Source organism: Rissa tridactyla, chromosome 6, assembly GCF_028500815.1.
Source record: "Rissa tridactyla isolate bRisTri1 chromosome 6, bRisTri1.patW.cur.20221130, whole genome shotgun sequence".
NCBI classification, from domain to species: Eukaryota; Metazoa; Chordata; class Aves; order Charadriiformes; family Laridae; genus Rissa; species Rissa tridactyla.
In genome coordinates, this window is record NC_071471.1 from 29,175,174 (window position 1) to 29,202,888 (window position 27,715).

Below are 27,715 nucleotides of genomic sequence, written 5' to 3' on the forward strand. Positions count from 1 at the left end.
AACTGGGTCACTGATAAATAAAACCAGAAACAAAAACAAAAACCAACCCTTCTGCAGGCTATTTAGGCTTGGTATTGACTAGCAAGTAATTAAATACAGCTCTTCGCAGTCATCTTAATTATGGCTTCACTCTACCACAACTAAGAAGTCACATAATAAACTGAGAAGATTAGCCAATTCCAACTGTTGAAAAAAACATGTATTTTTATTTTTGCACATAGTTTTTATGTGTGTACGGCCACAAGTCACACAAGGGAACTATTAAAAAAAATCAAAAAATTCATGAATTTATGTATCACGATCAGGCAAGTATTATAGTTCATTTTCTTTATATAAATGAAGCAGCTTGGCCTAATGGCTTGCATAATAAGTCAAGAGTTTTGGATTGGGGAAATGGGGATGCGTGCTAGAAATCAGCGTGAATTAGGTAAACCAGTAAACAAGCTTCATTGAATTACTCAGATTTATACCAGCTGAGAATCCTGTTTTCTCAGCTGGCCACAGCCATGGATTAACTGTGCAATCTTGGGTCTTGGGCTAGTCACACAGGCTCCACCTTTCATGGGAATTCAGGTCCACAGGAATCTGGGCCCAGGTTCTTCAGTCCCATTGATTTCCTATAGAACTAGGGCTCCAACTGTCCAAGTTATTTTCTGATAATGGGACTTGGGGAAGCTCAAAAAAAACCCTAAAAAATCAGAGTTCACAATCCAGCAAAATCGTTAAACACAGGCTAGATTTTAAGCAGGTCATTAACTTTCCTTGACTTCAGTATAACCACATCACACATCTAAAGACAAAAGCATTCAGATTGTGTCTCAGCAACTTAAGGGCCCCCAATCCATTTGCAAGAACAACTTGCAAGCCTAGCTCAGGCCCTCAGTGTACTTAGGCACTCATCATCCTACTGAAGCCAACGCAGACCTCGTTTCATTGAAAAATCAATGAGACACATGCTCTACCACACAAATTCCTCAGGCCTAAAGCCAATAGCACGGCAGGTGCCTACATCCCTTTTAGATCTGGCTTTTGGCACAGCAGAGTCCTGAGCTTTCTGAAGGATATCAAGACTTAGGCTCCCAGCACTTGTTTCTTCCACGTTTAAGAGTTTAATGTGTGCTTTGGTGGTGCTTCCCCCCCTTCCCTTTTTTTCTTTACTGCATCAGATTGCCAGATCCTTGCTTTCCATTTCCCGCTCACGGTACCAGCTGCCCAGCTACACATACGTAGCCCCATCAGCGTCACCATCCTTTCCCCTGCATGTGCAGCAGCAGATGGATCCAGACGTGTTTTGGGTTAAGTCCATAACCAGGTTTTTGCGGACTGCATGGATAAACATTTAGAGGCCCCTTCTGGTTACATAAAAGAAAGCTATTAAACGTTTACTCTGTCCTCTGTACTTAGAGCTGCCAAGCCGTATCACAGAACGTACAAACGCAGATGCAACCAGGCAATTATCATTCCTTTATCCCTTAAATAGATAGAAGATAAATTTGAAAGAAAATGAGGAACAGAATCCTTCTCCCTTTCCTTATTTATCCTTTTATCTCCCAATGTAGGAAGTTTACTGAACCCTTGCCAACGATTCACTCAGGCTAATGAAGTGTATAAGTAATGGGATTAAATAATCTTAAACCATTACTGCAGTGGCTAATGCAGATGTTTTCCCAAACTAAAGCAGATGAGCGGTGAAGAATGTGTGCCTTGATTTAAAAAAGAGGAAAAGAAAGTATCAATCTGCAAGCAGATGAAGTCAATTCCAGCCTGAAGTCAATGAAATGTATAATTCCAGTTACATAAAGTTACTCCAATCATATTATGGATGCACCTTCCTAAAGTCAGCTGTGCTTTGCACATGGTCAAACTTACCACGAAATTAACCTTAAATTTTTTATGGCGCAATCATTTTAGTGCAAACAAAAATGGAATGGTTTAAAAGGTACATATTCCATCAAAAGATCATTTAGTTTTTAAAAGCCAATTAACAAGGCCCATATATCACTGCCATTGTAAATAAGACAAAGTCGTCTCTTTTTATATTCAGTATTTCAGCAATAATCCCCCTGCAAAGGCTCTGCAGAAACAGAAGGAATAATGGGATATTGGTGGCATTTTCAGAAATATATATTATTGCTTTAATTATTATTCTAATGACAGAAGAGTCAAGAAAAGCATCAATTTTTACTTTCAGAAGTGCAAATCTGATTCCAGAAGGATCTCTGGTCCAGTGTTTATAAGAATAACTCTAAATTGGAGGTTTATAGAAAGCCCTATCAATGCTTTAAGAATGTTTTGGTGCTTTTCTTATTCTAAATGACAAAGATTATCCCTATATACTGTACGCTAAGGTCACACCAAGGTGAGGCCTCAGGCATGTTATGTGATGTTTCTTCAATTTGCAACTGTGCAACTGGTTCCACCTAGTTCTTATGGGAGCCTCTTAAAAGGTGCAGCTCCTCAGAGCAACTGTTAATTGTTTGCTTTAAGAGCTTGTCGGAGGCATGAAATGAAATTTTAGGGTAAGGTAAACTTCTAAAGATATCCAATCCAAAGACCAGTAGAAGTTCATTAACCAAGGTTCAATAGAAGGACTTCCATCAAGCAATGCAAAGGTCTTGATTTTAGAAGTTTTAGTGCTATCTTGCATCCCACCTCCTTAGACTTAGTGGGCAGCAGTTTGTAAGCATTTTGGCATCAGGTTTCTCAACACAGAAAGCTCCTTACAGAGCTGCAATAATCACAAAAAGCACCTCTTTCGCCTGCTTTGGCGACTTCATTTAAGAGATAAGTTAGACCAGAAAACAGAATTCACCCAGGAAACTGAAAAGATCACAGTCCTTCTGAAGACCATGGAAAAACTGGTGCCCACAGTACGTACTGCCGTGGGACTGTCAGGCAACTGTACAGCAATGAAAGAAATCAATGCTTTCAATGTCTGTGCATTAAAATAAGGGTGCAAACAAGAATAGGTACTTACGATATAACAGGGTTCACAGTAGGCTTTCTTTTCCACTGCGTAGAAAGGCTGTCCCCTCAGCTTGTTGTTGCACATCATGCAGGTGAAGCACTCCACATGGAAGACCTGGTCCATGGCCGTACAGCCGGTGCCTTCCCCAACAACATTCTCCCCACAGCGGGCACAGCGGCCTGTCACCAAAGGGAAAGGACATGAGTCAAAGCAAGCTCCTGTTCTCAACTGCAGAGAAGGTCCTCCCACACACCTGTGCTGCATAGTGGGTAAGGGGGACACAGCGGCTCAGTCAACAGAAGAGCAATTTATGCCTCTGCTGGCAAAGATCCAGCGCCACTGGAAGGCCCTCCAGTGCTGGCCCTCACGAAAACATCTAGAGATGCTTGAACCTGGCTCTGAAGACCACACTGATATCAGTTCTACTACTGTGATCAGTGATCATCATAAGGAATCTGAACCCCAGATGCAAACCATTGAGCTATATTCTAACCCAGCTATATAGTCATCCTCAGCTTCTCAGTTAGATGGGATAAACCTGTGCCTAAAGCCTTGCCTCCACATGAAAGGATTCTGTGGTAGGATGCCTTGTAAAGCTGCCTGGTGGCAGCACAGTTGTTACCATTTAACAGTTTTTGCTTGTACAGCTTAAACCAATTCCCTCAATGGAGCCAATTATACTGGCAAAAGCGTAAAAAGTGAAATCCTTTTGCCAGTATAGCAGTATCAATCTTCGCACTCTTGCTAACGTGATGATGCTGAGCTAGATGATATTTTAAATAAAAAGTAGTAGCTAAAGACTGAGTGATTACAAAGAGTGCAATATCATCTCTTACATGGAAAAATGACTTTTTTTCTGTTTGAAGATTAATACGGATTAAGATATTGTGTCTATTTAAAGCACAGAAACTATTCCTCAAGAAACTGATGTGTGGATACTTTATTCTTACTGTCCTTTGAGAAAGGTATATCAGAAGCTGCTAGTAAGGACTCTAAGTAAAGACAAGCCCTAAGAGCTCTGTCTGTTTCTGAAAGAGGTTCCTAATGCCACATACAAATGCTTTTTTGGGTGGTTTCTTCTTTCTTCTGAGAAAGAGGGTTTCTCAGATCATGGGAAAGACGTTTTCCTAGGGAAGACTGGTGCACAGATGATGGAAGAGGGTGGGTGGAAGGCACACCTTTGTGATTCTCCTCTGCCGTTCATTTGAGTTCTAGAAAATGGAGATAGCCCGTGCAGGTCTGATGTCCTTACCCAGCAATCAGTGCTGAAAATAATTCCAGCACAGAGTCACGGAAGGTATTTCGGATAATCTACACAGGAGAGCCCCACCGGAGGCAACAGAGCAACATGGTCTGGGGCTTTGTCCCACTCGAAATGGTGTTCTCCAGTTTGAGAATAATTGTGGTGTCCCCAGTCTTGGGACCCTGCACTTCTCCTTCAAGGCTCTATGGGTGGAGTGGTGTGGTCGCTGAGGGTGGGAAGGAGGGAAAGGGAAGCAAGAGCTGAGGTGCAAGCAGGAAGGCAGACTCAATTCAAAATAGAATTACTCATAAATGTATATACAAATAATATGTCACTAATAATAAATAATCCAGCAACAATATGATGTTCTCTCATACCACGGTCTGTGTTTATTGTCCTGTTCAAACAAATACTGCAAACCTTCCTCAAAGGACTTGGAACATGCCTCACCATCCCAACAGAAGGGCTGCTGTCCTTGTGTAGTGCAACATCAGTGTCCCTGCACTCACAACTTCTTCCCTGTCTGTCCCACACTCCAATAGGCTACATCCAGGGAACAAAGCATGTAAGCTACTTTTGGACCCGTCAGGATGAGGCAGGATGATATATATACACATTTGAGATATATTAGGAAAGCTCGGAAAAGAACCCAGACCATTTCAATTTGCTACAATGGCATAACCGTAGTTGGCATTACACAGGACAGACAGTTCCTGACTCAAACAGTTCCCAGTGTGAGCAATGTGGAGAGAGAAGTCACCAGATAAATCCAGACAAGCCTGGAAACCCCCCAAAAAGGAATTAACAGTCTTGTTTTTATACTTGACTTTCTTTAGCATTTGTTATTAGCATTTTGATTCACAGTGTTGTGCTTTAATCACCCCACTGTAACACTTCTTGTGAAGACTCCTTTTTTTACAAGCAGAGAAGGAATGCAGGGTTCCCAGCGTGGTGGTGAGACTACAGAGCGTGGGGGAAGAATGGAAAAAACCATGAGGCCTAGGAAGAAGAAGAAAAAAAAACTCCCACTGGAGGGAACCACGGGAGCAGTACTGCTCTGGGAAGGAGGCAGAAGAAAACTACCGTATACCACAGGAGCTGCACAGACAACAGGAGAGCACTGCTTGGTCCTGTGTGTGGACAAGCCCAACCGTGTGCTGGGGCCTTCTCCAAACTGCTCGTGTAGCTGGGCTGTAATATGAAGAGACGTCTGGGGAGCAGTTAATATCTCTATATATAAAACATGAAATTGAAAGCCATTAGTGTATTACTTTACACAGTGTTTTTCCAGAGGGAATATTCCGCTGAAGAATTTATTTTCCCTGGTGTGCCATTCTGTGATCATCCGGTATTATTTTTATGAGGCATTTGGACATGGAATAATGTAGTGTCTATGCAAACACTTCTCAGCTTTCTTTGTTAACATCTGAGTAGAGCATGTGGGAATCTTTTCTCCCCCTCCTCCTCTTCTCACATTCATAATTTAGCCAGCTCTTGTACACTTCAACATTTATCTTCCTCTTTGACCAAGGCATCTCTCCATTTTCTGGAGAAGCTGTCTTTATGTAGACCATACTTCTGGCTGTACTTCTCGTGTCAGGAGACCTCGGTCTGTTCCCTGACTCAAATATATACTCTTGTAATCTCTGGCAAATCACTCGGTGCCTTTGTACCCCTGTCCCGTCTTTGAGCAAGGGGCATAAAGACATCTTCTCTGCCTCCCAAAGGTGCCCTGAGGCTACATTCCTGCACGGCTCTGAGGCATTCCCCAACTACATTGCTGGTGGCCAGGTACAAACCAAAGAGCAGCACAACATAAGTCTTGGCCAACTTCTCCCCTTCAAGTTGGTATTTCCTTAGGCTTTCCTTCCTCTTTCTGGGTTTTTCCACAGAAGATTCCCATTCAGGCAGTGACAGACTTAACCCATCTACATTTATGAGAAGTCCAGCTTCTGCTATTATGTACACAGACAGAAATGCTCCTGTAAACTCTCACACAGGAAAGCTCAAAGAAAGCTTCCTTTTTCATAATTTTATATGCAAATTGTAACACTGTGGCCTGGAGCAAACCGTGTTTTTCATGAGACATGGCCACTCCAGTCAAAATCAAAACACAAGCTCTGTGCCTAGCACCACCTCCAACTGACTCACTCGCCCGAAGGGTAAAAGCAAGTGAGACAAAATATTCAAAATCGGGAGCTTACAGTTAGGTGGCTGGATCCACGTAAAGGCACGCAGGCAAATACACGGCCGATCTGGCTCGCAGTGATGCGGCCGTTAGAAGCTGCACCTTTTGCAGACTTTGGTGCAACCTGGGATCTCGCAAGACTTGTGTAAAACCAGGTCGCTTCCCCCAGCTCCTGCGCCTCGCTCAAATTTGGTTGAAAATGGCTATTATTTTCAAGTGTTATTGGTGAGGGAGGAACTGACAAAGAGACAGGCACATGCACACAGGCGGTGCGATTGCACAAGCCTCATTTCCTTAGAAAACCAGAAAAACCCCACTAAAAACAATGTATCTATCATTATGTCTGATAAAAACAAAACAAAGGTCTGCTTTTCCTGTGTGCCAATTACCAACAGTGAAGGTATTTGTGGTCGGACTCACCACAATTAAGTGCCCACACATGTTCCCCATTTTAATATTTTCACCCTGGTTGAAATAACCCAGTCCGTTGTGTGCAGAATACCCATGAGCGAACACAGAACAAGTTGCACTGCTTATTGGGAAAGAAGTAGCAAAGGCAAAGCTTGCAAGACTCAAGAACAAACAGATTGCACAAAAAAGATTACACAAATAATCTAAGAGAAAAATAGCAGGCAGCGTATTACAGTAGAAACATAGAACAACGTGACCCATTTGCTTCCCAGAGAGACAAACAGCACTTAAAAGGCAGCTTAAAGACAAAGGACAAAATTAGTATTAAACTGCATGAAGAGGAAACTATGTCATTTCAACATTCTTCTTTTGCCCCTTCAGCCCTTTTTAGCTCCATTTTCAAGATCGTTTCAGCAAAACTAGAAGGTAATACGCTGGCAGCAAGCCTGGGCGACTAGACTCCTCTATTTCTGCATGAAAGAGGGTTCATAACCTTGGCCGTGACCTTCCTTCAGCCTCACCTGGCTGCCACATGTTGGTCTTACCTCAGGGGGACATACAGAGGTGCCCACAGAGGCTTCCCTGCTGAAACTGATGGAAATGCCATCATTACTGAGTGGATCACAGGGAAACACTTCAGCTGAAAGGAAATGATCAGCTACTCTACTTTATTCTGAAACCTCCTCATTTACTGTCTTCTGTTGTATAAAAAAAATAAAATGCTGCAAAACTGAAGGAAGAGGGGGAAGGGGGGAGAGGAGCTCATGGTGCACACGATGCCATGTTCCAACTTCTCATTATTTTATTACTATTAGTACATGTTTTTTGCATATACCACCACAGATCCCGGCTGCTCAGATTGTGGATCAGCCCCTGTTGTGTCGGGTGTTGGACAAACATAGAATACAAAGAAGGGCCCGACTGGAGGAGTTTGCAATCTAATACAAGCAGTAACAACTGGGTACAGATAGGAAATACAAAGAAGCAATCAGACAAAAGTGATCAGCGAGGAAATTTGCGGTCTCAGCACTCCAAGTGTTTTACTGTTGAGAAGGAGTCTGCAGACAGCCCAGCAAAGGAAGAGGTTAAGGAAGAATTTGAAAGAGGACCTGGAGGAAGTTTGAGGGAAGTTTAATGGGATGCTTCTGAGGAAAGGACAAAGACAGCACAAAAGGGAACGTAAGTGCTTGAAGAGTGAGCATAGACACGTGCAGACGGGAAGGATGAGTTGATATGTCACTGGGTGGGAATAGGTCATCACAGGCCACACAAGTAAAGACAAGAAGCTTCTGTTTGAGATGATGCAGAAATGAAACCAGAGGAGAGATTAAGAGGCAGGAATGATCTGGCCTAAGTTACAAGTTAGAGAGAGATTTCTGCAGCTGCATTCTAGTTAAGCATGAATAGGGAGAAATTGCATTTTTAGAAAAGGATGTTGCAGAGATTCAAGGTCACTGGAGCTTGGATGCGGGGTTTATCTGTGAAGATGAATAGGAAAGGCCATAATCTGAGCTGTTACTCAGCAAGATTTTTAAGATTTGGCCAGAGCCTGGGCGTGATCTGGAGATGAGGAATTAGATACAGGGTGTCCAATCTTATCTGGGACATGAGTCACTTTTAAATAGCAGATTAAGAATGTGAGCCAATCAGACAAACATCCACCACTGAAGATGGATGATGGAATAGGTACATGCCATACTAATGTTTATGGCATAATATTCCGATACCAATCACACTGGAGCCAAACACAGAGGTAATGTAACTCCATCCAGCTAGCTGGAGATGCTCCTGTTTGCACATCCGAGGATGTACAAACAAGCCTCTTTCAGGCTACAGCATTATTTATCTGTCATACCTACTTAGACTCTAAGCTGTCGGGGGCACCGACTGTCTCTTGCTATATGATGTACGGTGTCTTAACGTGCACAATTCAGGCAATAACGAGAGATACTAAAAGCAAAGAAAGCAGAGAGAAAATGTGCAAACCTTCTTCCTACAAAAGGCTTAAATTCATTAATTCAAAGCATGCATTCTACGTAGAGAGGAGATAGGGGATAATTTTCTGATAAAAGCATCAAAGTAGGAAGGTTCTGCATTTGCTGAAATATGGGGGGAAAAAAAACGTTGGTATCTCAAAAACTTCTGCACGATGGAAAAAACTGTTTCCCACTTACCAGTACTGTGGGAATATACCACAAGGTCATATCCTCAGTGCCTATCAATTACACAATTTCCCTTGATCAGCTAAGTGTATTCCCCGGCTCTCACTGCAGCCCTGATACGCTATGCAAGAAAGAACTAAAGAAATAAAGCATACTGCCTTTACAAAAGTGTACTAAGAACATTTTTAATATATGTAAATACATTGAACAAAATATCTCGCTGAAAGTTCCCCTGGCAGCCTCAAGAAACCCTGTATTTCCGCTGCATTATTTTTCTAATCATCTCTGTTTAGAGTTCGCCAGCGAATGCATTTTAGAGATTCATGACACATTCTGCTTTTGGACAGCTTTGAATCAGCTGGCAGTAAATGTGGAAAAATCATTATTCCTAATGAAGAAATATTGATGACAAAACAGCATTTCGAGGACAACGTTGACCATAAGTCAACAATGTAACAAGATTTTCCCCTCTCTCCCTCCTCTTTCCTGGTGACTTTTATCCAAGGGTTTTCAAGCATTTCCGAGGCACGTGGGATTCCTCAGGGCACCTATGTCAGACAGGCACAATTATTCCATTTTAAAGGTAGGCAGAAGCAAACGTTAATCTATTAGGATAGCATTGTAATAGCAGACCTTAACTGCCAGTACGCCCTCATCGAGTTAAGTCTCAACGGTAATGATCCCGCAACTCATAAGCACCCAAGGGGTTCTGGGTTCCTTGATTTATCCAAAAGGAATAAACTAGGAATCTCTGATCCACAAGAGAGGGTTTATTCCCTTCCTGCGTAGCATGGGAGTCATGTATCTGGCTGTGATCACGTTAGGGAAAGATGTGTTGATATTAGTCCCAGAGCTATTCCAACACTTTGGCACTCTCAGGGCACGGCAATAAAAGTATGAAGGGAAACTCAAAGGTAGTTTGTGCATTTTGTAGGAAACGATGGTATTGTTCACATCTTACCCTTGCCTTCCTTACCTACCTTTTTTTGCTTTTGAACTCAGACTTCTCATTGAGTGGGAAGCCCTCGGCAACGATTTATTGTGCCACGATCCAAGCTCGAAGTTTCACCATTTGACAGTAGCAGGCTGTATGCATCAGTTGTCTTACACAGCCCTTGGACACGAGACAGATCAATCTTAATTCCCTCTTCTTCAGCAGACGTCAGAAAACACAATCTTTCACAGTAAACAGAGCTTCATGCTGCAACGTGTGCCTGTAACACTTCATAAATTCAATCCAAGGACGTGATTTAATTACTGCGTCCTGGTTATTCTGCTTTAACTGCGTTGCACTTGTACTCCAGATGTACAGGTCCCTGCAGTGACCTCCTTGTCATTTGTACTGTGCTTATCCAGCAGTAGCTGCACTCTCCTGTTGTTTTTGTCCCTTTCCTCCAACCACAATACAACTTCATATTCTCACGTTGCTTGGCTGCAAACCTGACACATTCCCAGTATGCCCTGGAGGTCTCATTCCACTCCACACGGCAAATGCACTGCAACTGTGCAGGCTCACGCTGCTAACGCTTTACTGTACCTTCTCAAACGCTTCTCCATGCTCCTCACCACAAGGTCACTATCCGAGCCAGTCACTAGCTCTCATAGTGAACCTTTCCAACACCCCAGGAAGGTAGAGGACTGTTAGGACACCCAACAGGCAGGTGGGGAATTTGAGACCCACAAAGGTTAAATAACTTGCTGAGGGTCACACAAGGAGTTTGAGAAGAGCCAGGAACTAAAACTGCATTTTCTTATCCCAGTCTTTAGCCACAAGACCATCTCTGAAACGGCTTGACGGTGGGACAGGCTTGCAGCATGAAAACTCCTCCATGTCAGAGGAAGCACCTAGCACCTGTCCTGCTGGAATCCCCTCCCCAGCATGAGGAACGTGCTCCCAGTGTGGGCCACACCATCACTCTCTGGCAGCCTGGCTGGGCCTTGTAGCAGCCAAGCACGAAGAGTTTTGTGCCTTTGCTACTGTCCTATCTTCAAGAAGAGAGGAAGAAAATGTTTCAACATCTTTGTGATGACGGTCCCTGTCCCTTACACATCTACATGAACCTCTCCTCAACTCCCTGGGACACAAGAGACAATTTAGCTTGTTTCTGATATAAAGCAGATTACAATAAGTGCTTACCAACATGGTAGAAGTACCTTCCTAAATTATTGCAACCACAATGCATCACTGCCACAAAATAAAGATTTGGAGTGGCGCAGTCCTGATTTTCCCGCAAAGCTATAAAAATTCAAGTTGAACAGGATCTTGAGAGGTCATGGAAAGTATCTTACTGCCTCAAAGGCAGGATCAACTCTTTCTACATCATTCTTGACAGATACTTGTTTAACCTGTTCCTAAGAACCTCCAGCAACGGAGATTTCAGCAACAACTTGGGCAAAAAATTTCAGTGAGTACCTAACCTTACCACTAGCAAGCCTTTCTTTCCACCCAACCAAAATGTCCCTTGAAGTAATATAAGCTAACGCCTTTTTGCTGTACTCACGATGGACATAAAGAACACATATCGGTCTACACGAGTTGTATGGGAAGCTTTTGAAGTGTGGATCCGTGTGAACTCTGGAGCAAAGAATGGAATGGAATGGATTAGAATAGAATAGAATAGAATAGAATAGAATTGAATTGAATTGAATTGAATTGAATTGAATTGAATTGAATTGAATTGAATTGAATTGAATTGAATTGAATTTCAGTTGGAAGGGACCAACAACAACCATCTAGTCCAACTGCCTGACCAATTCAGGGCTGACCAAAAGTTAAAGCATGTTGTTAAGGGCATTGTCCAAATGATCCTTCAACACTGACATACTTCGGGGCATTGACCACCTCTCTAGGAAGCCTGTTCCAGTGTTTGACCACCCTCACTCCCCAGGCAAGGCACCTTGCAGTGTAGGCAAATGTTGATCTGACCGTGTCCCCAACGCACCGATGAGGTTCCAGTCCCCCAGCTCGGATGATCTGCAGTGAGTGCCCCAGCCCAGTGGGGGTCAGTGATGCTCTACAATATTTAAGGTCCCAGATATTTTTTTTGCAGCAGGCTCTGCTTTTTTTGTTGTTGTTTTTTTTTTTTGTTACATTGTGTCAACTTTTTGGCACGTGTTTTACCATGTGCAAAGGGGTTGAAATAGAGCCTCAGTAACATCTGGAGACAAAAGAAAGGGGGTGAAAAAAAGAGTGCGAGAGAGGAAACATTCCTCCCTTTGCTGATCGATCAAGGAAATGCAAGGGGGAGAGTAAAATGTACTGTATTTCCTTTATAAATGTTTTCTTTAATGGTGATGAAAGTTACCAGATGACAGAGACTACAGTTGTATATCCACTGAAGAGCCCCGGCTCTGGAAACAGAGGAGCAAGTTGTTTGTGTAGCTTTGCCAGGCGCTCTCAGCTGGGGCACGGGACGTTGTTTCTGGAAGGAACAGCAATTCCTCCTCCAGCCCTCGCCTCTCCCGGCTCTCCAACACCGCAAACAGGGTGCCATGGCCCGTGCTGCTTCCCGGGCACTCCTTGCTACCTCCTCCTTTTCACTACTGCTCCCACCTGGGCTTAATGTTAGGCATGGATATGATGAAGAAAATTAGCTTTAAGTTGCAAGTACAGACTTAGATGGAAAGAAGTATAATTTCATTTTTTTTTTTTTTAATTAAAAAGATGTTTGTGTTTGGGGGTGAGTCTTTCAAAGCACTGATCTGCACCAAAAACCCCAGCTGACATACACTTAACTAAATAAGGAATGCAATAATTTCATTTTCAAAAAAATAAAAAAATAAAAAAATTCCTACTTTCACAAAAGTCCCCCACCTTCCTGTGCCACCACTCCTCTCCTTCAGGGGAAACTGATCACATATAGGAAGTTAAAAAAGCAAGACACGTAAAAAACTTCTTACTTTTTTTCCAAAATAAAAATGGGGTAAAATTTCTAAAGGCTGTGAGAAAGTGGGGCTTTCCCATCCTTTGAAAAGCTGAGAAAGCTCTTCTTTTAATTTGCTTTCACAGGAAAATGAGAGTTTTTAAAACAAACATGACTCTTCTCCTTGGAACACATCACTAACATTGAAAACAACTTCTTTAGCAAGACTTTACCAGGGAACAGAGATGTGGATCAGACAAATTTTGGCGGTTCTAATGATCCCAACAGCAACAACCACTGAGCCAGGTCCCTTTGCATTTACGCTTGCAAAGCCACATTGCATGAGGCTCCCTGGACAGTGGACGTACCAAATATATGACAGCACACAAGGTGAGCAACCACACTTGTCTGAACCTCCTGCAGGGAAAGGAAGGCAGGAGAGAGGGCAGAAATCACTCTTCCTCCCACCCTCATCAGGGGCAATGGCCAGGGTGGGATTTCCTGCGTGATCCTCTGGGCCGCTGGACTCAACCTGTAATGCTGCACCAGATATCAGGATCCTCTTTTGGAAAGTCACGGAAGAATACCTTGCAATTACTGGGAGGGCCAGTGTCAGAAGCCCCAGCCGGCGGCTACGTGGGGGCAGCTCTCCCTGGCCCGTCTGGGCCCCCTCGCAGGTGTCTCTCCGACTGTGCTGTCCCAGCCTGCTCGCCCACTGACTCGGGAGATCAGACTTGCTGGTAGAGCAGTGGAGGGTAGTTTCAGGGGCTGCTGCACCCAACCCAATACGTAAGCGGTGGCTGCAAGACAGAACAAACCTGGAGGCCAGACAAGCTGGTCTCCTCTTCAGATGCTTGGTGTTCGTTATGCAACGGTTCATGCATCTTCTCCCACCCACTCCTCCAGGTGGGGAGGACCAGCGCCCGGCTGCCCACAGGCTCATGCTGCTGCTCAGTGCAAGCAGGCCTTAAATGTAGATCAAATTCTCCTTAGCACTTGCTTTCTCAAGAGCTGAACTGAGGATGTAGTCAGAAAGGACCAGCTAAGACTCACACTGATAGACTGCAGCCTTTTTGTCTAGGTCAAAAAATTAGTTGCCTTTTCCCGCATTTCCAAAGGACTACAGTTAGGTTTGCGGCACGAAAGCAGCCCCAGGAGCCCAAGCGATGGGTCGAGGCCCTGCGGTGTTAGGTGCTGAACAAAGACAGAGCAAACAATGTCCCCTTTCCCAAAGACTTTCACCTCCAACTGCTTCCATGTTGCACAAGGACACTTCAAACCACTTCTGTCCCCCAGCCCAGCCAACCCATTTCATAAGCCCAGGAGAGGCGCCATCAGTATGTTCATCAGACTCAAGCCCAGCCAAAAATCACATCCGCTGCTGGGCATGAATGACTCAATTCACTCTTCCATAGCCTGGCTGTGCTCCAGCCGGTATTCGGCAGCTTGTCTCTGCCTTGCTGCTTCACTAGGAGGGTGGTGGCATGAAGTGATTTTTACCAAAGGCTCTGTTCAGCGAAGAAGGTGAAAACGCCTGAGTAATGGCGAAGTTTTGAGTCAGAGATGCTTCCCGTGCCAATGGCTCTCGTCTACCAACCTGGCACGCCTCTTGCATGCCTGCCTGGGGAAAAACGTCTGACAAAAAACAAGAAACAGGGAGGGAACCTGTCTTTCCCCTGCCAAAAGTGAAAAAAAAGAAAAAAAAAAAAAGGTAGAGAAAGGCTGGATCCCACAAAGAGTAGAGTCCTGAACAAATGGCAGCTCTCATATCCCCAACAGCTTTGAGGCCTGCGGTTTTCAAAGGACTGCATTAGAAGATGTCCCACCAAATTTCAACCAGCACCTCATTTGTTTAAGGTCTTTTGAAAACCCTGCCTTTCACAATCCGGCACCAACCCCAAGCTTCCTTGCTGTTTTGAAACATGCGCTGTCTCCGTGTCGACAGCAGCCCTGCCATAAATCACATCCATCAGGCTCTGGAAACCGCCTCACCTGTACACCAACCATCCGCCGTCCCTTGCACTGAATTCCATCACTCCAAATTTCTCAGCAGCTGGAATCAACTAACTCTTGTTTTTTTCTCATTAAAGCAACGTACTGGACAGAGGTTTCCTTCTTCGCCCCAAAATCTGGGACTTTTCCAACCAGGTGCAAGGTCCAATATTTGTTTACACTCTTGGACAAGTAACAGGAGCTTTACAACCTGGGATGGAGAGGCACTCCCATTCTGGAGGGGACACGCAATATTTGTTTCTACTCAGGACGACCAGACGTGTCATAACCTTAAACTGTGACAATGGTATTGAGAGCAAAAGTCCTTTTAAAATAACATTTGATGTTGATGACACCATATGAATTATACTCAATTCTGCTCATCCTTTGGGTCATGGGACCTGTTTTTACTGGCCAAGGGAGATGGAAAGTAACACCGATAACTCTCTAAGCTATTTCCAAAGTCACATCCATGTAGCACATGCTGCATATCTGGAGTCCATGATGGAGCAGTATGATATCAAGTATCCATAGATCATTATTGTCACCTAATTGTCACATTCTCAGAACTTGACAGAAAAGGAGACAAAAGTTTTCTTGCTTGATCTCCATTAGAAGTGAATTAGTGTAAAATATGAGATATATATTTATAAAAAATATTATTTTATTTAAAGAAAGTATGTGGAAAACCCATCTGCACAATTGCATGTGTCACTCTCACACATCCTACAGCTTTTGATTCGTAATTAGCAAGGCTTAGAAAATAATAAGTTTAAAGAAAAACCCTCACATCATTAAGCCAAGCTCTTTAGTGTCCCTAAGACTGCTTTGTTTGAGGTGGTGGTTTAGACTCTAAGGCCTGTTGACTAACAAACAGTAGGAGACATAGGAAATGTGGGTTCTGATCCATATTTATTATGATACAGCTTGTCCTGACATTTAACCTGTAGTCCTCCATGAGGAGGCTCTGATGTTGATGAGCATCTACAAAGGCGCGCTCGAAGTATTACTCATCACATTTCTAAGATGGAAAGTTCTTTCTAAATTGGCTTCCGCGCGAAGGGCACCAATCCCTGTCTCCTGAATTATTCACACAATTCTTGACCTGAGAATTTTGCACCGATGGAAACTGAAACCCCAAAAGCTTTCCCTCCTCGTGACAGGGCGTAACCAATCGGAAAGGACCGATCCGATATCCCGAGGTCATGATGAGTCCTGCCAGTCCAATGCCCTTGAGTGGGCATTGGAAAAGGCTATCATCAGCAGGGATTATAAGCGTTTGCCAAAAACTTGGTGTTGAAAAACCTCCCGAACATCCCAAACCAATGACGACAACCTCTGTATGAAGAAAGTTGGCAAATCATCGTGTTCTGAACCTTCAGGGCACTCTTTACTGGTTTCCTACATACATGGGAGTTCACTGCGAAGACAGTAAGTATATTTAATCCTCATTAAGCACTTTGGTATGACAGTGGAGAAAACTGATGGACTTGTTTATGTACGATAACAGAATCCTTTGAAATCCACTAGACCTCCAGACTTAGATCTGAGGTACTTGTAGAGATACTCATTTCAGTTTATCCCAAGTCTGATTTTAACTGATGTAAACCTAGTCACCTTCAGGTACTTTTGAATTTATATGACCACTCTCAGAAAGCCAATGCTGGTTTAATTCAGTTGGTTTCCACCTGCACCTAAAATGATGCAACTTTGTTATGCTGACAAAGTCAGATGTGATGGGTAGATTGGGGAAGCTATTATTCACACCCCAGCACAGGAAACTGTGTGGGAGATTTTTGTCCAAGGGAAAGGCTAAAACTTGCAAAAGAGAGCATCCAAAACAGAGAACTGCAGCAATGCGAGACCCAATGCAAATGTTTGAGACTTCAAACATTTTGGAAATACCTTTCATTGTTTTTTACTGCTCTAAGCCCTTTGCAGGTTATGCACAGAGGAGGACCTGTGAAATAACATGCGCTATGCATCTCCTGGGAAGTCTCCAGTCCGTGTTCTAGACCAGATGACTCCAGAAGCATTTGAGTTAAGCTTCAGATCCATGTCCAAACATTAGAACACCTGAAGAAAGTCTGAATTCCAGTACTCCTTCACAAGAAAGTCAAAGCAATCTCTCTATAACAAGGAAGAGAGAGACTGGCATTTTGGAAACCATAGACTAAAGACTTAGGAACTTTTTTTCCTGCAGATGAGCCCCGTCTGAGGTATTAAGGGTCACCATGGGATATTCCCAGCTAAGAGGAACACAAAATTAGTAAAACACTTGCCCGAGGGAAACAATATGAGTATCTCATTTTATAGTGTTATTTCCGCTGCATATTGTTTTGTTTTCCCCTGTGCCCAGAGCACAAGCATGAAGCCACTGCACACGCTGATCTCCTGAGAGCTTAGGCTATATTTAGTCAGCCAGACCTCTAGCCAAGCTGATGTCAGTATGAGCATCTTCTAGTCAACACACACCTATTGAGATGTGACCCACTATGCGTCACGATTAGACCATGCTCCAAAACATCGTCCTGTAAAATGTTACTTGCTCTTCTGAACAGCTGCAATTTTCCTAGGCCAGAACAGCTCTTGTAATCAGACATTTGCTGGATGCACACCATTCCTACTTGCTGCCTAACAACTGTTATTCATAGTCTCAGGACTTTGGTCATCTACAAGAGATTCAAGGCCACAGGTCAGCCGCCTTTTCTTCCCTCCTAAATGAAAGTAAGTTGTTCTGCGAAAGGCAATAGGCAGTGAGACTGTGTGTGAACACCTCACAATTGTACAAAACACAAGGAAGCCGGCAGACCTGACAGCTTAATTACAGCTCCTCACCCAAAGCCCTGCTATAATCAGAACAGAGAAATAACAGGAAAACCACCAGTATCCCAAGACTAATTGGCTTTGTATGAAGTATTGTTTTTGTTTAAAAGACCAAGCCACACTTAGATCAATGGGCCTGACAAACAAAGCCCTTTACTCATGAACATGGCATGACCAGGGCTAGCTCAGGGCACAGATCTGCAACCCCAGAACAGCGATGTCCCTCTGCCCTGAGCTTGAGGGTGGCTCCTTTTCAGACACACATCTCTGACGCTCCTGCTGAGGTTCCTGAAACTTGTATTATCTGTGCAGTTTTTCGCCTAAGCCCTCTAGGCCTTAAAGTATGTGTCTCTCCCCTGCGTGAGCAAACAGAGCAGTTTCCATTCCTCACTCGGTATGGAGGCAGCAGCGCAGAAAGAGACAGGAAGAGTGTAAATGACAAGCTTTCACTAGGAGCTGGCCATATAACTGACACGGCCCTTCTGGCTCTCCTCAGCTGCCTTTCTGAAGGAGGGATGCCATAGAGGTGGCAAGGCACCAGCTGTGCACATCTGCAGCGCACATGCTCCACTTTCTCCACCTTTTGAATTATGCCTGTGAAAAAACAGTGGAAGTAATTCTGACCAGAAGTAACCTCCCTTTTTCACTCTCCTCCTCTTCTCGTTGCCTTGCCTGGAAATGGAATCCACAAAGAATAAGAGGTTATGGTTGTAGGCTGTGGCCATCAGTAGTGACCTAACGGAATTACATAAGCCTGCGCTTTGCCGTTTTATCTGTAGAAGAAGCCAATGTTTTTAGACATACACAGATAAATGCTGGAATATTTTAAAATGTCTCACTCAAACATCGACTCTTATTGTAGCCATACCCTCCCCAGTCCTGTCCTCCCTGCACACCTTCCTCCCTCCTCTAAACATACACATTTAATTTGCCAATACTGGAGACAGTCCCACTTCCAAGACCGTGTAGGCATCGACAGCTGCATCAGTTGATGTGAAATGTTGAGATGAAGATTGGGAAAGAAGCAAGTACCATTAGAATCCAGGGTCCATGCAGCATCCTGCAATATATATATATATATACACACACACACACGTGTATATATATGCATTTAGGATTCTCACTAATTTCAGCCACGGAACAGAAATGAGAAGCATCTGCCCAGCTCGTGGAGATGACAACAAGAACACATGACCAGAATTAGCTCCATGTTGGCAATGACAATCGCTAGGACTTTCCTGTCCAGAAGAGCAGACTGCACGTGACAGCCTTCTGCAGGGCATAAATGACCCACATTAGCATCCCTTCCAAATGTCTCCCTCCAGAAAAGCTCAGCCAGACACAATTCCTTAGCTCATGTGATCACAAACGATCCCCATGTTAGAAAGAGGTGGAAAGTCAGCATTGTCACGTCCCAGCCATTCACCAACACAAGAGGGGGAAAAAAAAAAGGTAAAAGACTTCGGGCTTTCTACAGGTTTTTTGGAAGCCAGAAGCTGAACTCACTTGCCTTTCAGGGCATGCAGATAATGAGGAAATAGTGGCATTTTAAAAGCTGGGGGTTTTTTTTTAGAGTATAATTTTAAATGACAACAAAAACAACCAAAACCCCCACAAAAACTTTCCCTACTTCCAACCCACCCTCGCATAAAATGCTGCACACCATGTCCCCAGTCTGCCCCTGACAGCACAGACAGAGTTAGAACACGCGCTTAGTAGATAGTAAGTTATTAACCTCTCAAGATATTGTCTGGAACCAGAATTTCTTGAGAAAACTGTATATTAAAGCTGAACACTGCTGCTAACTGAATACAGCCTGACTCACAGCTATAACAGGCTGGGACAGTAATTTGGAAGGATCCACAAGAGAAAATCATTCACATCCCAAATCCAGGTGCCTGTCTTCAGCTGTGGCCAGTGTCTTATGCTTTGGAAGATGGTTGCACCCACACCTCTCAACTCTCTACAAAGGTGTCTGTTATTGCCTCGGTGTTTTATTGAATGCTCAATGTGGAGATTAATTTTGTCAACTGTTAAAACCCATACACCTACCTGTGCTGTCCTGTTTTGACCCTGGTGCTGTGACCATAGTTTTTCAGGGGCTAAGCTCTCACTCTTAGCTCACACTACCAGAGGTAACTATTTCTACATCTTTGTCTATGTTTTGGCAGACACACAAGAAAACAAAAGAAAAAATAAATGCAAATGAACAAGTTCATAAATGAAAGCTGGTGATGAGGTATCAGATGTGGTCTCCCGTCTCCGGTTTGCACCCACAGCGATCCTATTGCTATTGAAGTTTTCCATTTCCCTCAATGGAGCACACAGGCACAGTGCTTTGCCACTCTCCCCTAATCAGCTGACAAAATCCGTGCTGGCACAGTCCAGGCAGGTGACATCTTAACAGCAAGTTTCACAAGTCAAAATAGGTTTACTCTCGGCTGCTGGTAGCATCCAAGTGTCTGCCAGGACTGGCTCCTTGTGATCCGCCTGCCAGTTTGGAATGACAGTCTCCTGACTTTTAGGCACCGTTTGTGACCTTGGGTTGCAGCCAGAGACGTGAAAACTGTGCTCATGTCCAAGATGACATGATGAACAGCACGGTGCATTGGCAGACATGAAAACAGCGCAGCTCACTAAAAGCAGCAGGAAAGTTTGGCTACTTTTGATTCTTTTCATTCTTTTTATCCTCCCCTACACCTCTTTGCACCACCGAGAAACACTTTGTATTGATTATGCTGACATTGACAGCAGAGCTGGAATTTTTTTTTTTTTGCACATCTCAGATGAGAAAGTGGGTTATGATTCATCTCACACAATCTGAGTCAAAGCGATTCCTTAAAAAAAAAAAAAAAAAGAAAAGAAAAAACCAAACAGTTTTGATGCGTTTCTATCAGAAGAGGACAGGCTGGAGGAGAACACTCAGCAAATGAGACAGCCCCGTTTAATTCTCTTTTTACCACATTTAACTCTCAAGATAAAATCTGGCCTTTCCCCCCAGCTAAACTTCAAATGACACTCAAAATACCCCCAAAAGTTACTGGCAAGAGACAAACCACCATATCAAAATGACAGCATGAGACAAATGCCACCAGAAGAAGAAAAAACAAATGCCACACGGTGCCCCCTGCCCACCCCTGTGGAACGGTGATTGCTAGACTGGAAAGTAACAGATTACTATGGTGAATTATCAATTTTCCTAATAGCCTTGAACTATCTAAATGCTAAAGTGTGATAGCATTAGTGGGTACATTATATTATCAGCAGTTAAAATTACCAAGTGTGATCCTGGAGTGCTTTTTTCCCCCTTTCTTATTTTCACAGCTATGTTATTAACCCTGGAAAATAGGGTTTGTGATCTAAATGCTGGGAAAAGCCTTCAGATCGGTTGTGATTTCTCATCAAAAAAGGCTCACAAGTCCATTTTGTTGATTTTCACGTAAAATAAAGAGTATGGCCACGCCTGTGGGTAAGGCACGGGACTTGAAGAAATTCTAGGCTCATTTCCCACTTTGCTACTGGTTCTCTGCATGACTCTGAGTGAGTCATCCAAACTCTGCCAGTCAGCCCCTCGTTTGTAAATTAAGGACAATAATCATTTCCTGGTCCTTGCTGTACTTTCAGTTTGGGAGCTCTGAGGGATGCATACTTTTCCTACTTCATGTTTAATTTGCACATAGTGCAGCATGACCATGGTCTTGCTAGCAGGCCTTAGATGTTACTGCAGTACAAATGAGCCATAAAATAACACGGAAGCAACTGCAAATTTAGTGCAACCAGCTTCAAACAATAGGTGAGCTGTTGTCAGTTTTAAAAAAGCAAAAAAAGGGTTCATTTATGCCAGGTCATGTGCATAACTAACTTGAAACAAAGAAAAATTAAACTGTTTTCATGTTACTAGGACAAAGATTTATCCAGGACTGCACAGCTGGAAATGTGGTTTCTAACACCAGCTCCAAAACTGACTGCCTGTATCTCTCTCCACAACTTAGCCATAAGTTATGACCAAAAAAAGAATGTCTTGAGGCTTAAAACCCTCCAAAGCGCTATCTGAAGTGACATTTTTTTCTATAAAACTACAATCCAGAAAAACATTCTCACTCATTCGTAGACACGCATACATACACACCCTCTTAAAATACCTGTGCGTGAGAACTGAGTGCTTATGGATGCATTGGATGGAATCCTGGATGGAAACTCCTGTTTTCACTCGTCTCCACAAAACAGATTTAAAAAGAGGAGAGGGAGAACAAACCCTCTCCATCCCACATGCGCCTAGACTAACGGCCTGCCTTCAGCTCCTGGCCTCCTCGAGGAGATTCCCAACCAGGGGTCCTCCGGGTGCCACAATTTATGGTTTTTAGTAGGTGATGACGTACCCACAGAGAACCCCCCTGAGACCAGCCAACTCATTTCATGTGGGGCAGGAAACAGCCATAAGGTAGGTCACACTTTCGCTTCTTAATGACCTGAGTCAGCTACGGACTAATGACCTGCAGCCAAAGACTTGATGGCTCATTATCAATTCTTCAGCCATTTCAGTCCATAGAGAGTTTACTATGGACATGTAAGTTTATCATGAACAAGCTGGATTCTCTTTGAACTGCTTCTCAAATAAAGGTAGAAAGATTTACTTTGTTTTCATGTAAGGCTATTAATTCTTGGGGGTTTGGCTAGTAGCCTCATCATGGTCCAAAGTCTTTTCAGAAGGAGGTTGAGCTTTGCTATCCGTTTGTACCGCTCCTAGCACGCTAAGGGCCCTATCACAACATATATCTAGCACCCTCATGGATTAATTTTTTTCCATGGGTATGTTCATTTTTAAACATGCTGAAGAATCCTGTAGAATACTGCTGTACTTTAGAAAGACACATCCCTGATATTTCATTATTGCATTTCACTCCTCTTAGAAGACAGCAGGAAATTGTCAGCTTTCGTTTACTGACTGTTGGGACAAACCTAATTCCACTCACGGCCTGAAACCCACCTTCCTTTCACATCATACGGGTGATCGTGGAAATGCCTTTGCTAAAAGGCTAGCTTGGTTCTCTGTGCTTATTCTCCATTAAATGACTTCTGCATCAAATCGGTTCTGTATAAAAGTAAAAATATGTCTAGGTTGACTGCCAGCAACTAAAGCGAAACCAGGGACTTATAAACACCAAGGATGTCATGCTGCTTGCTACCTGTTCCGGCTGGCATTTTATCACCTACGGTAACAAAGGGTAATTTTGGGTTTGAGGCAAAATTTCCATCACGTCTGCGAAGCAGTGCTGGTGTCTGAAGAGGCCGTCCGTCAGAAACATGCATGATGCAAAGTCTCATCCACTCTTGTGTGGATAAGAAGAGGAAAAGGGGAATGTGAGTCTCCTGCCTCCTGGCACATGTGGGTACCAGGTGCTCAGGGCTCACAGGAGTGCAACCTTCCCTCATTCCTGACTGCTACATCCGCTTGATCTTCATTAAGCGATGTGCACTCAAGAATTTATAAGACTAAGATCCCCGGCATGAAAAGATTTAGGTGCTTAGCCTCACAAAACATTTTTCCCACAATTACTGCAAAGTAGGATGTGGATGACATCAGTAACAGGAAGAATCAAACTTGTCCATTCATTTACACAGTTTTTCCAATGCTGAAAAGCAACTTAAACCAGCCCACAGCCTCTTCGTCCCTGCTTTGTCTTGCCTTTCTAATGGCTGGAGATAAATGCATGTAGCCAGGGTAGATTTTGCTCTCCAACCACCCCCTGGCCTCCTCTTTTTCTCTTCCCACTTTGGAACTGTGGGCCAAAATTTACCCTGTAGGTTGCTCTTCAAACTCTACCTGCACTTGCTGTACGAGGATGCCGGCAGCCATAGGACTCCCTGAAAGAGAGCTAGATGGGGGTGGCAAGCATTGACAGAAGTGAGACTGAAGAAACAGGCTCTGAAAGCCATTTACCAGGGTAATTAAAGCCCCTGGGGAGCAGAGGGAGGGTGACTCCCCTTGCGGCAGGCCACAAGAGGGCAGCTGGATGTTGATGGTGCCGCACCATGACCTCCCTGAGCGCAGGCTGCTCCCTGCCTTTGAGGCTGTGTGCAAATGCGGGAATATGGCTTGAACATAAAAAAGAATAACTTGAACTACAATGGAGAAAAGGGTCCCCATTATACGTCTGTTCTTCCTGCTTTTGTGAGTGGTTACATAACAGAAAATGACTGCCGGCTCGTCAGTCACTGAAAATCTAACCTACTATTTTCTGACCCAGATGTTGTTCAGATGAGAACGTATGCTATCTTGCACCAGAAACCCTGCCTTTAAACAAAAGGCATGATGACACATCACATTACATGGCAAAATTACGATGTAATTATGCTCTTTTAATAATAAGCTGTATCTTTTAATGATAACCTTTTCAGAAGAGACCTAGGAATACAGGCAAGATATGATAACTTTCATTTTCTTTTTCTGGTGGTAGTTCAGATGAAACTAAGAGGCTACCTGAGCCTGTTAGAGGCTACAGAAATGCCTGATACTACAGTGAAATGCAACGCAGAACATGCTCAGTTTAGAGACACTAGAACTGTTCAGCCCACGGAGCCATGCCAAAGGACGCAGAGACACCATGAACCGAAGGAAGCCGTACCTGGACAACCTAGCGAGCCTCCTCACCTAAAGCTTCTATGACTCTACCACAGTCTCTCCCATATCTTACTTGGACTGCTACCTGCTAACCCATGTCCTGCCTCTCAAGAAGTAAAATTAGGGAACATATTCCACACCGTTTGGAGACCACGTCTCTGGTCCTAGTGAAGGATTTTTTGCTTATGAATGGAAGTCTAATGGAGGTGCAAAGCCAGTGAGTGGAAAGGCTGACAGAGCCTTAACAGATTCAATACTGGTGCCACTTATCGTTCTTTAGTCTTAACTGTGACACATCACCTCAAAGAACTGTTGGAGATTAAGGCTTCTCTGTGGGGTGCCCTCATACAACTGCTGCTGTTCATCAGCTCTGTCTGAAGGAGCATGCAGATTAAGTGCCCTGCAAATAGGGTGAAAGGGGAAAAAAGGGAGTTTAGGAAGGTAAAATAATCTGCCACAGATCTCACAAGAGGTCGGGTGAGAAGAAGAAAAAGAAGTTAAGCATGCTGTTTGTTGGCCTTACTCCTCAGCCTAACTCTGCACCACCTCTCCCACTGTCAATGTCAGGGCATACAGCAAATACACATAAGAAAACTACATATCCTGAATTATCAGCTCTGAGTCAAATGAAGGTCCCTTTATTCCACAAACTGAGTATTTTCAACAGGACCACCTTAGTACCTCTCTTCTCACCATGTGCATTCCTACAGCACACTGGAACTACAAAAGGAGACTGCTACCTTATCAAATACATAAAACTGGTGGTTCCTTTGGTAGCTCTGAGCACTTACGGTAAAATACCAGCAAAAGTTTCTTCCCACCAGTCAGGGAAACTCCTCTGCTCTGGGGAGTGACTCAGCTGGGACATAGTCCAGAAGGCAACAGGAGATGAGGGGCCCCAATGGCACTTTTCCAGTCTTAATCAGCAGTGTCTGCATGGTGATAGAGACTGATAAGCTGCCAGAAGTCATTTCTTTCTGTAAGACTTGAAACAGTGGTCCAGAAGAGTTGTGATCTTTATGTGTGTGTGTATTTTGTTGCATTTTTTTTTTTAATGCAAAATCAAGGGCTTTAATTTCCCATGGTGGCCAACAAACAATTTTCATAGTTTCATCCTAATCTCCTGTAAATATCCATTTCTCCTCCCCCAGCCTTACCCAATTTCCACTCCACAAAGTATTCTTTTTTTTTTCTTCAATAGATCAGACATGCCTATCGACAATAGCACATTTATCAACGGGGAGGGTTGTGACAGAGAGAAACCATTCCTACTGCACAGTGCTTAAAACATTTGGGAATCCTTTCTAATAAAAAGGGATTTGATTAAAGACAGCCGACTACCACAGAACAGCAACTGAATCAGCAGTAAAGAAGGAAGAGTAGCTTAGACCTAAGAGACTTCAATTTGCTGATCTGCCAAGGACTTCCCAGGAGAAGTCACTCCATAAGTCATTCCATAAACTACAGGAGGGTAGGAGGGGATATACACCAAGCACTGGGGTGCTTATACTGTCCCAAAGTATGGTAGTGCGGCCTTTCCACAAAACTAAGTTAGGCAGAATACCCAACATGCATGTTTAACACCTACAAATTTACAGTGTTTTTTTAACTATTATGCTTAGTGGTGATATTTCCATGCTTAAGCACTGCCTTGCCAATGGCAGCTAGAGGATTTCCCAGTTGACTGGACAGTGCTGCTGTGGTAAGTCTAGACAACGAACAGCAGCAAACCGTGATCTTGCTGCTCCGAAGGGTGTCTCCAGCATGCTGCTTCTGGCTCTGACCATGCACCTGGGCTCTCTGGGAACACAGTGTGAACCACGCCGTGCTGCCAGCTGTGTGTGTGCTTGCATGAGCGATCACTGGCTGGAACAGTTCCCCCGACTCTGAAACCACCTTCAGTCATTTCCACCCAGGGAAGGTGCAGGGAGGTGTAGCGAGCACAGACCTGATGGAAGTGCTGGCTGTCCTGCTCCTGAACTCAGCTCACCTGGTCTGCCAGCAGCACCAGCCAGCATTTCCAGCGCAAAGAGACAACTTGAGTGGCTCTTACTTCTCTTCCCTCCCCAGGAACCTCCACTCTGCCCACGCTGACTCCAGAATCAAGATGGCTTGATCGAAAACCACAGATACAGCAAGTGAAACTGCAGAAGGAAGATGGTTACAGAAAAAGATCCCAGAGTGCTGACGGGCCAAGTAAAATGACCTTTCTCCAGCCTGACAGTTCAAATGTAATTATTCCAACAAATTATTTTCATGACTTAATATAACGCCTTGCAGCTTTCTAGCAAGGTTAATTAGATTCCTCAATTCAAAACCTATCTGCTCTTAACCAACTTTTAATACGCTGAAATCCAGTTTTCTAAATTCAAACTAATAAAAGTGATTAGCTGACAGCTATCTGGTATGCTACAATTACCATGGCATTTAGACCTCAGGCAGAAGACATTTAATGCAAATCAGAGTCAATGTCTCTGCCCATTTGTCCTCTTTCTGATTATTTGATCAATGTGCCATATGAATCTTGTACAATCCATGCTACCATGCTAAACAAATAAAGAACAGAGATATTGGTTGAGACACTTAACCAAAGTTGAAAGACTCTTTTTTCCTCCCACACTTAATTTGTTCTTTCCACATGAGCATGAAGTTACTGAAAGGCACTGGCTGACAACTCAAGTAGATGGGTATTTAGCTCTGACATAGCCAGAATTAGTATAAAACTCCCAGACTACACTGCAATATCAAAAAGCCTCATCCACTGTGAGTCCAGAGACCATGGTCCTCTGAGAGCAGTGCGGGCTGGAACAAACCTAGGAGGATGAGGGCAGCCCACATCTTTGATTTTATCCAATCATAAAAAGCAGTTGTGCTCCAGAACTGCTGGTTTTGTTTTATGTTTTTCTTGGTAGGTATATAATTAGTTGTGACTGTGCCTCCCAAATGGCTGCATGGGGCACAGCAGGCATAGAGAGCTGAGGAAGAGTTCAGCCTAACACACGGTTCATCTGCACATCAAGAATGCCTAGGCTGGGCACCATTTCAGAGATGACCTTCAGTGGCATACACTCTGTGCAATTAGATCAATCAGGTGCAGCTTTTAATTAAACATCACCTGACAGAGTTAGGGCTAGTGTTGATGTTGTTTTCATCTTCCAGCTGGCATCACGCATGACTATTCCATCTCTGATCACACTACTATTTATATAAACAACTCTGGCAAACTTTCTGAATGCTCCGGAGCATCCTTTCCATTTTCTTGTCTCCTGCTGAATTAAGAGCTATTGGCATGGCATTGATCTGACCTCCCATCTGATGGCCAAACTGATGACCTAACATTGAGAGACTTTATGCTCCAACCCTTTAAGCCATGCATTCCTTTTGGACGAAAAGACTTTGATGTACCACACTCTCAAACAGAGCAGAGCCACCTTAGTGAT

The 27,715-nt window shown here is 43.7% G+C and overlaps 1 protein-coding gene across 24 annotated transcripts in view; it reads right to left on the minus strand.

The window, feature by feature from the left end:
* LPP (LIM domain containing preferred translocation partner in lipoma) overlaps positions 1-27,715 on the minus strand; it is a 353,260-nt gene that overhangs the window by 57,211 nt on the left and 268,334 nt on the right. For all 24 annotated transcript variants that reach the window (XM_054206282.1, XM_054206268.1, XM_054206284.1 and 21 more), the window contains one exon: positions 2,978-3,147. In XM_054206282.1, coding sequence (XP_054062257.1) covers positions 2,978-3,147 — 170 coding nt within the window. The remainder of the gene's footprint in view (positions 1-2,977; positions 3,148-27,715) is intronic.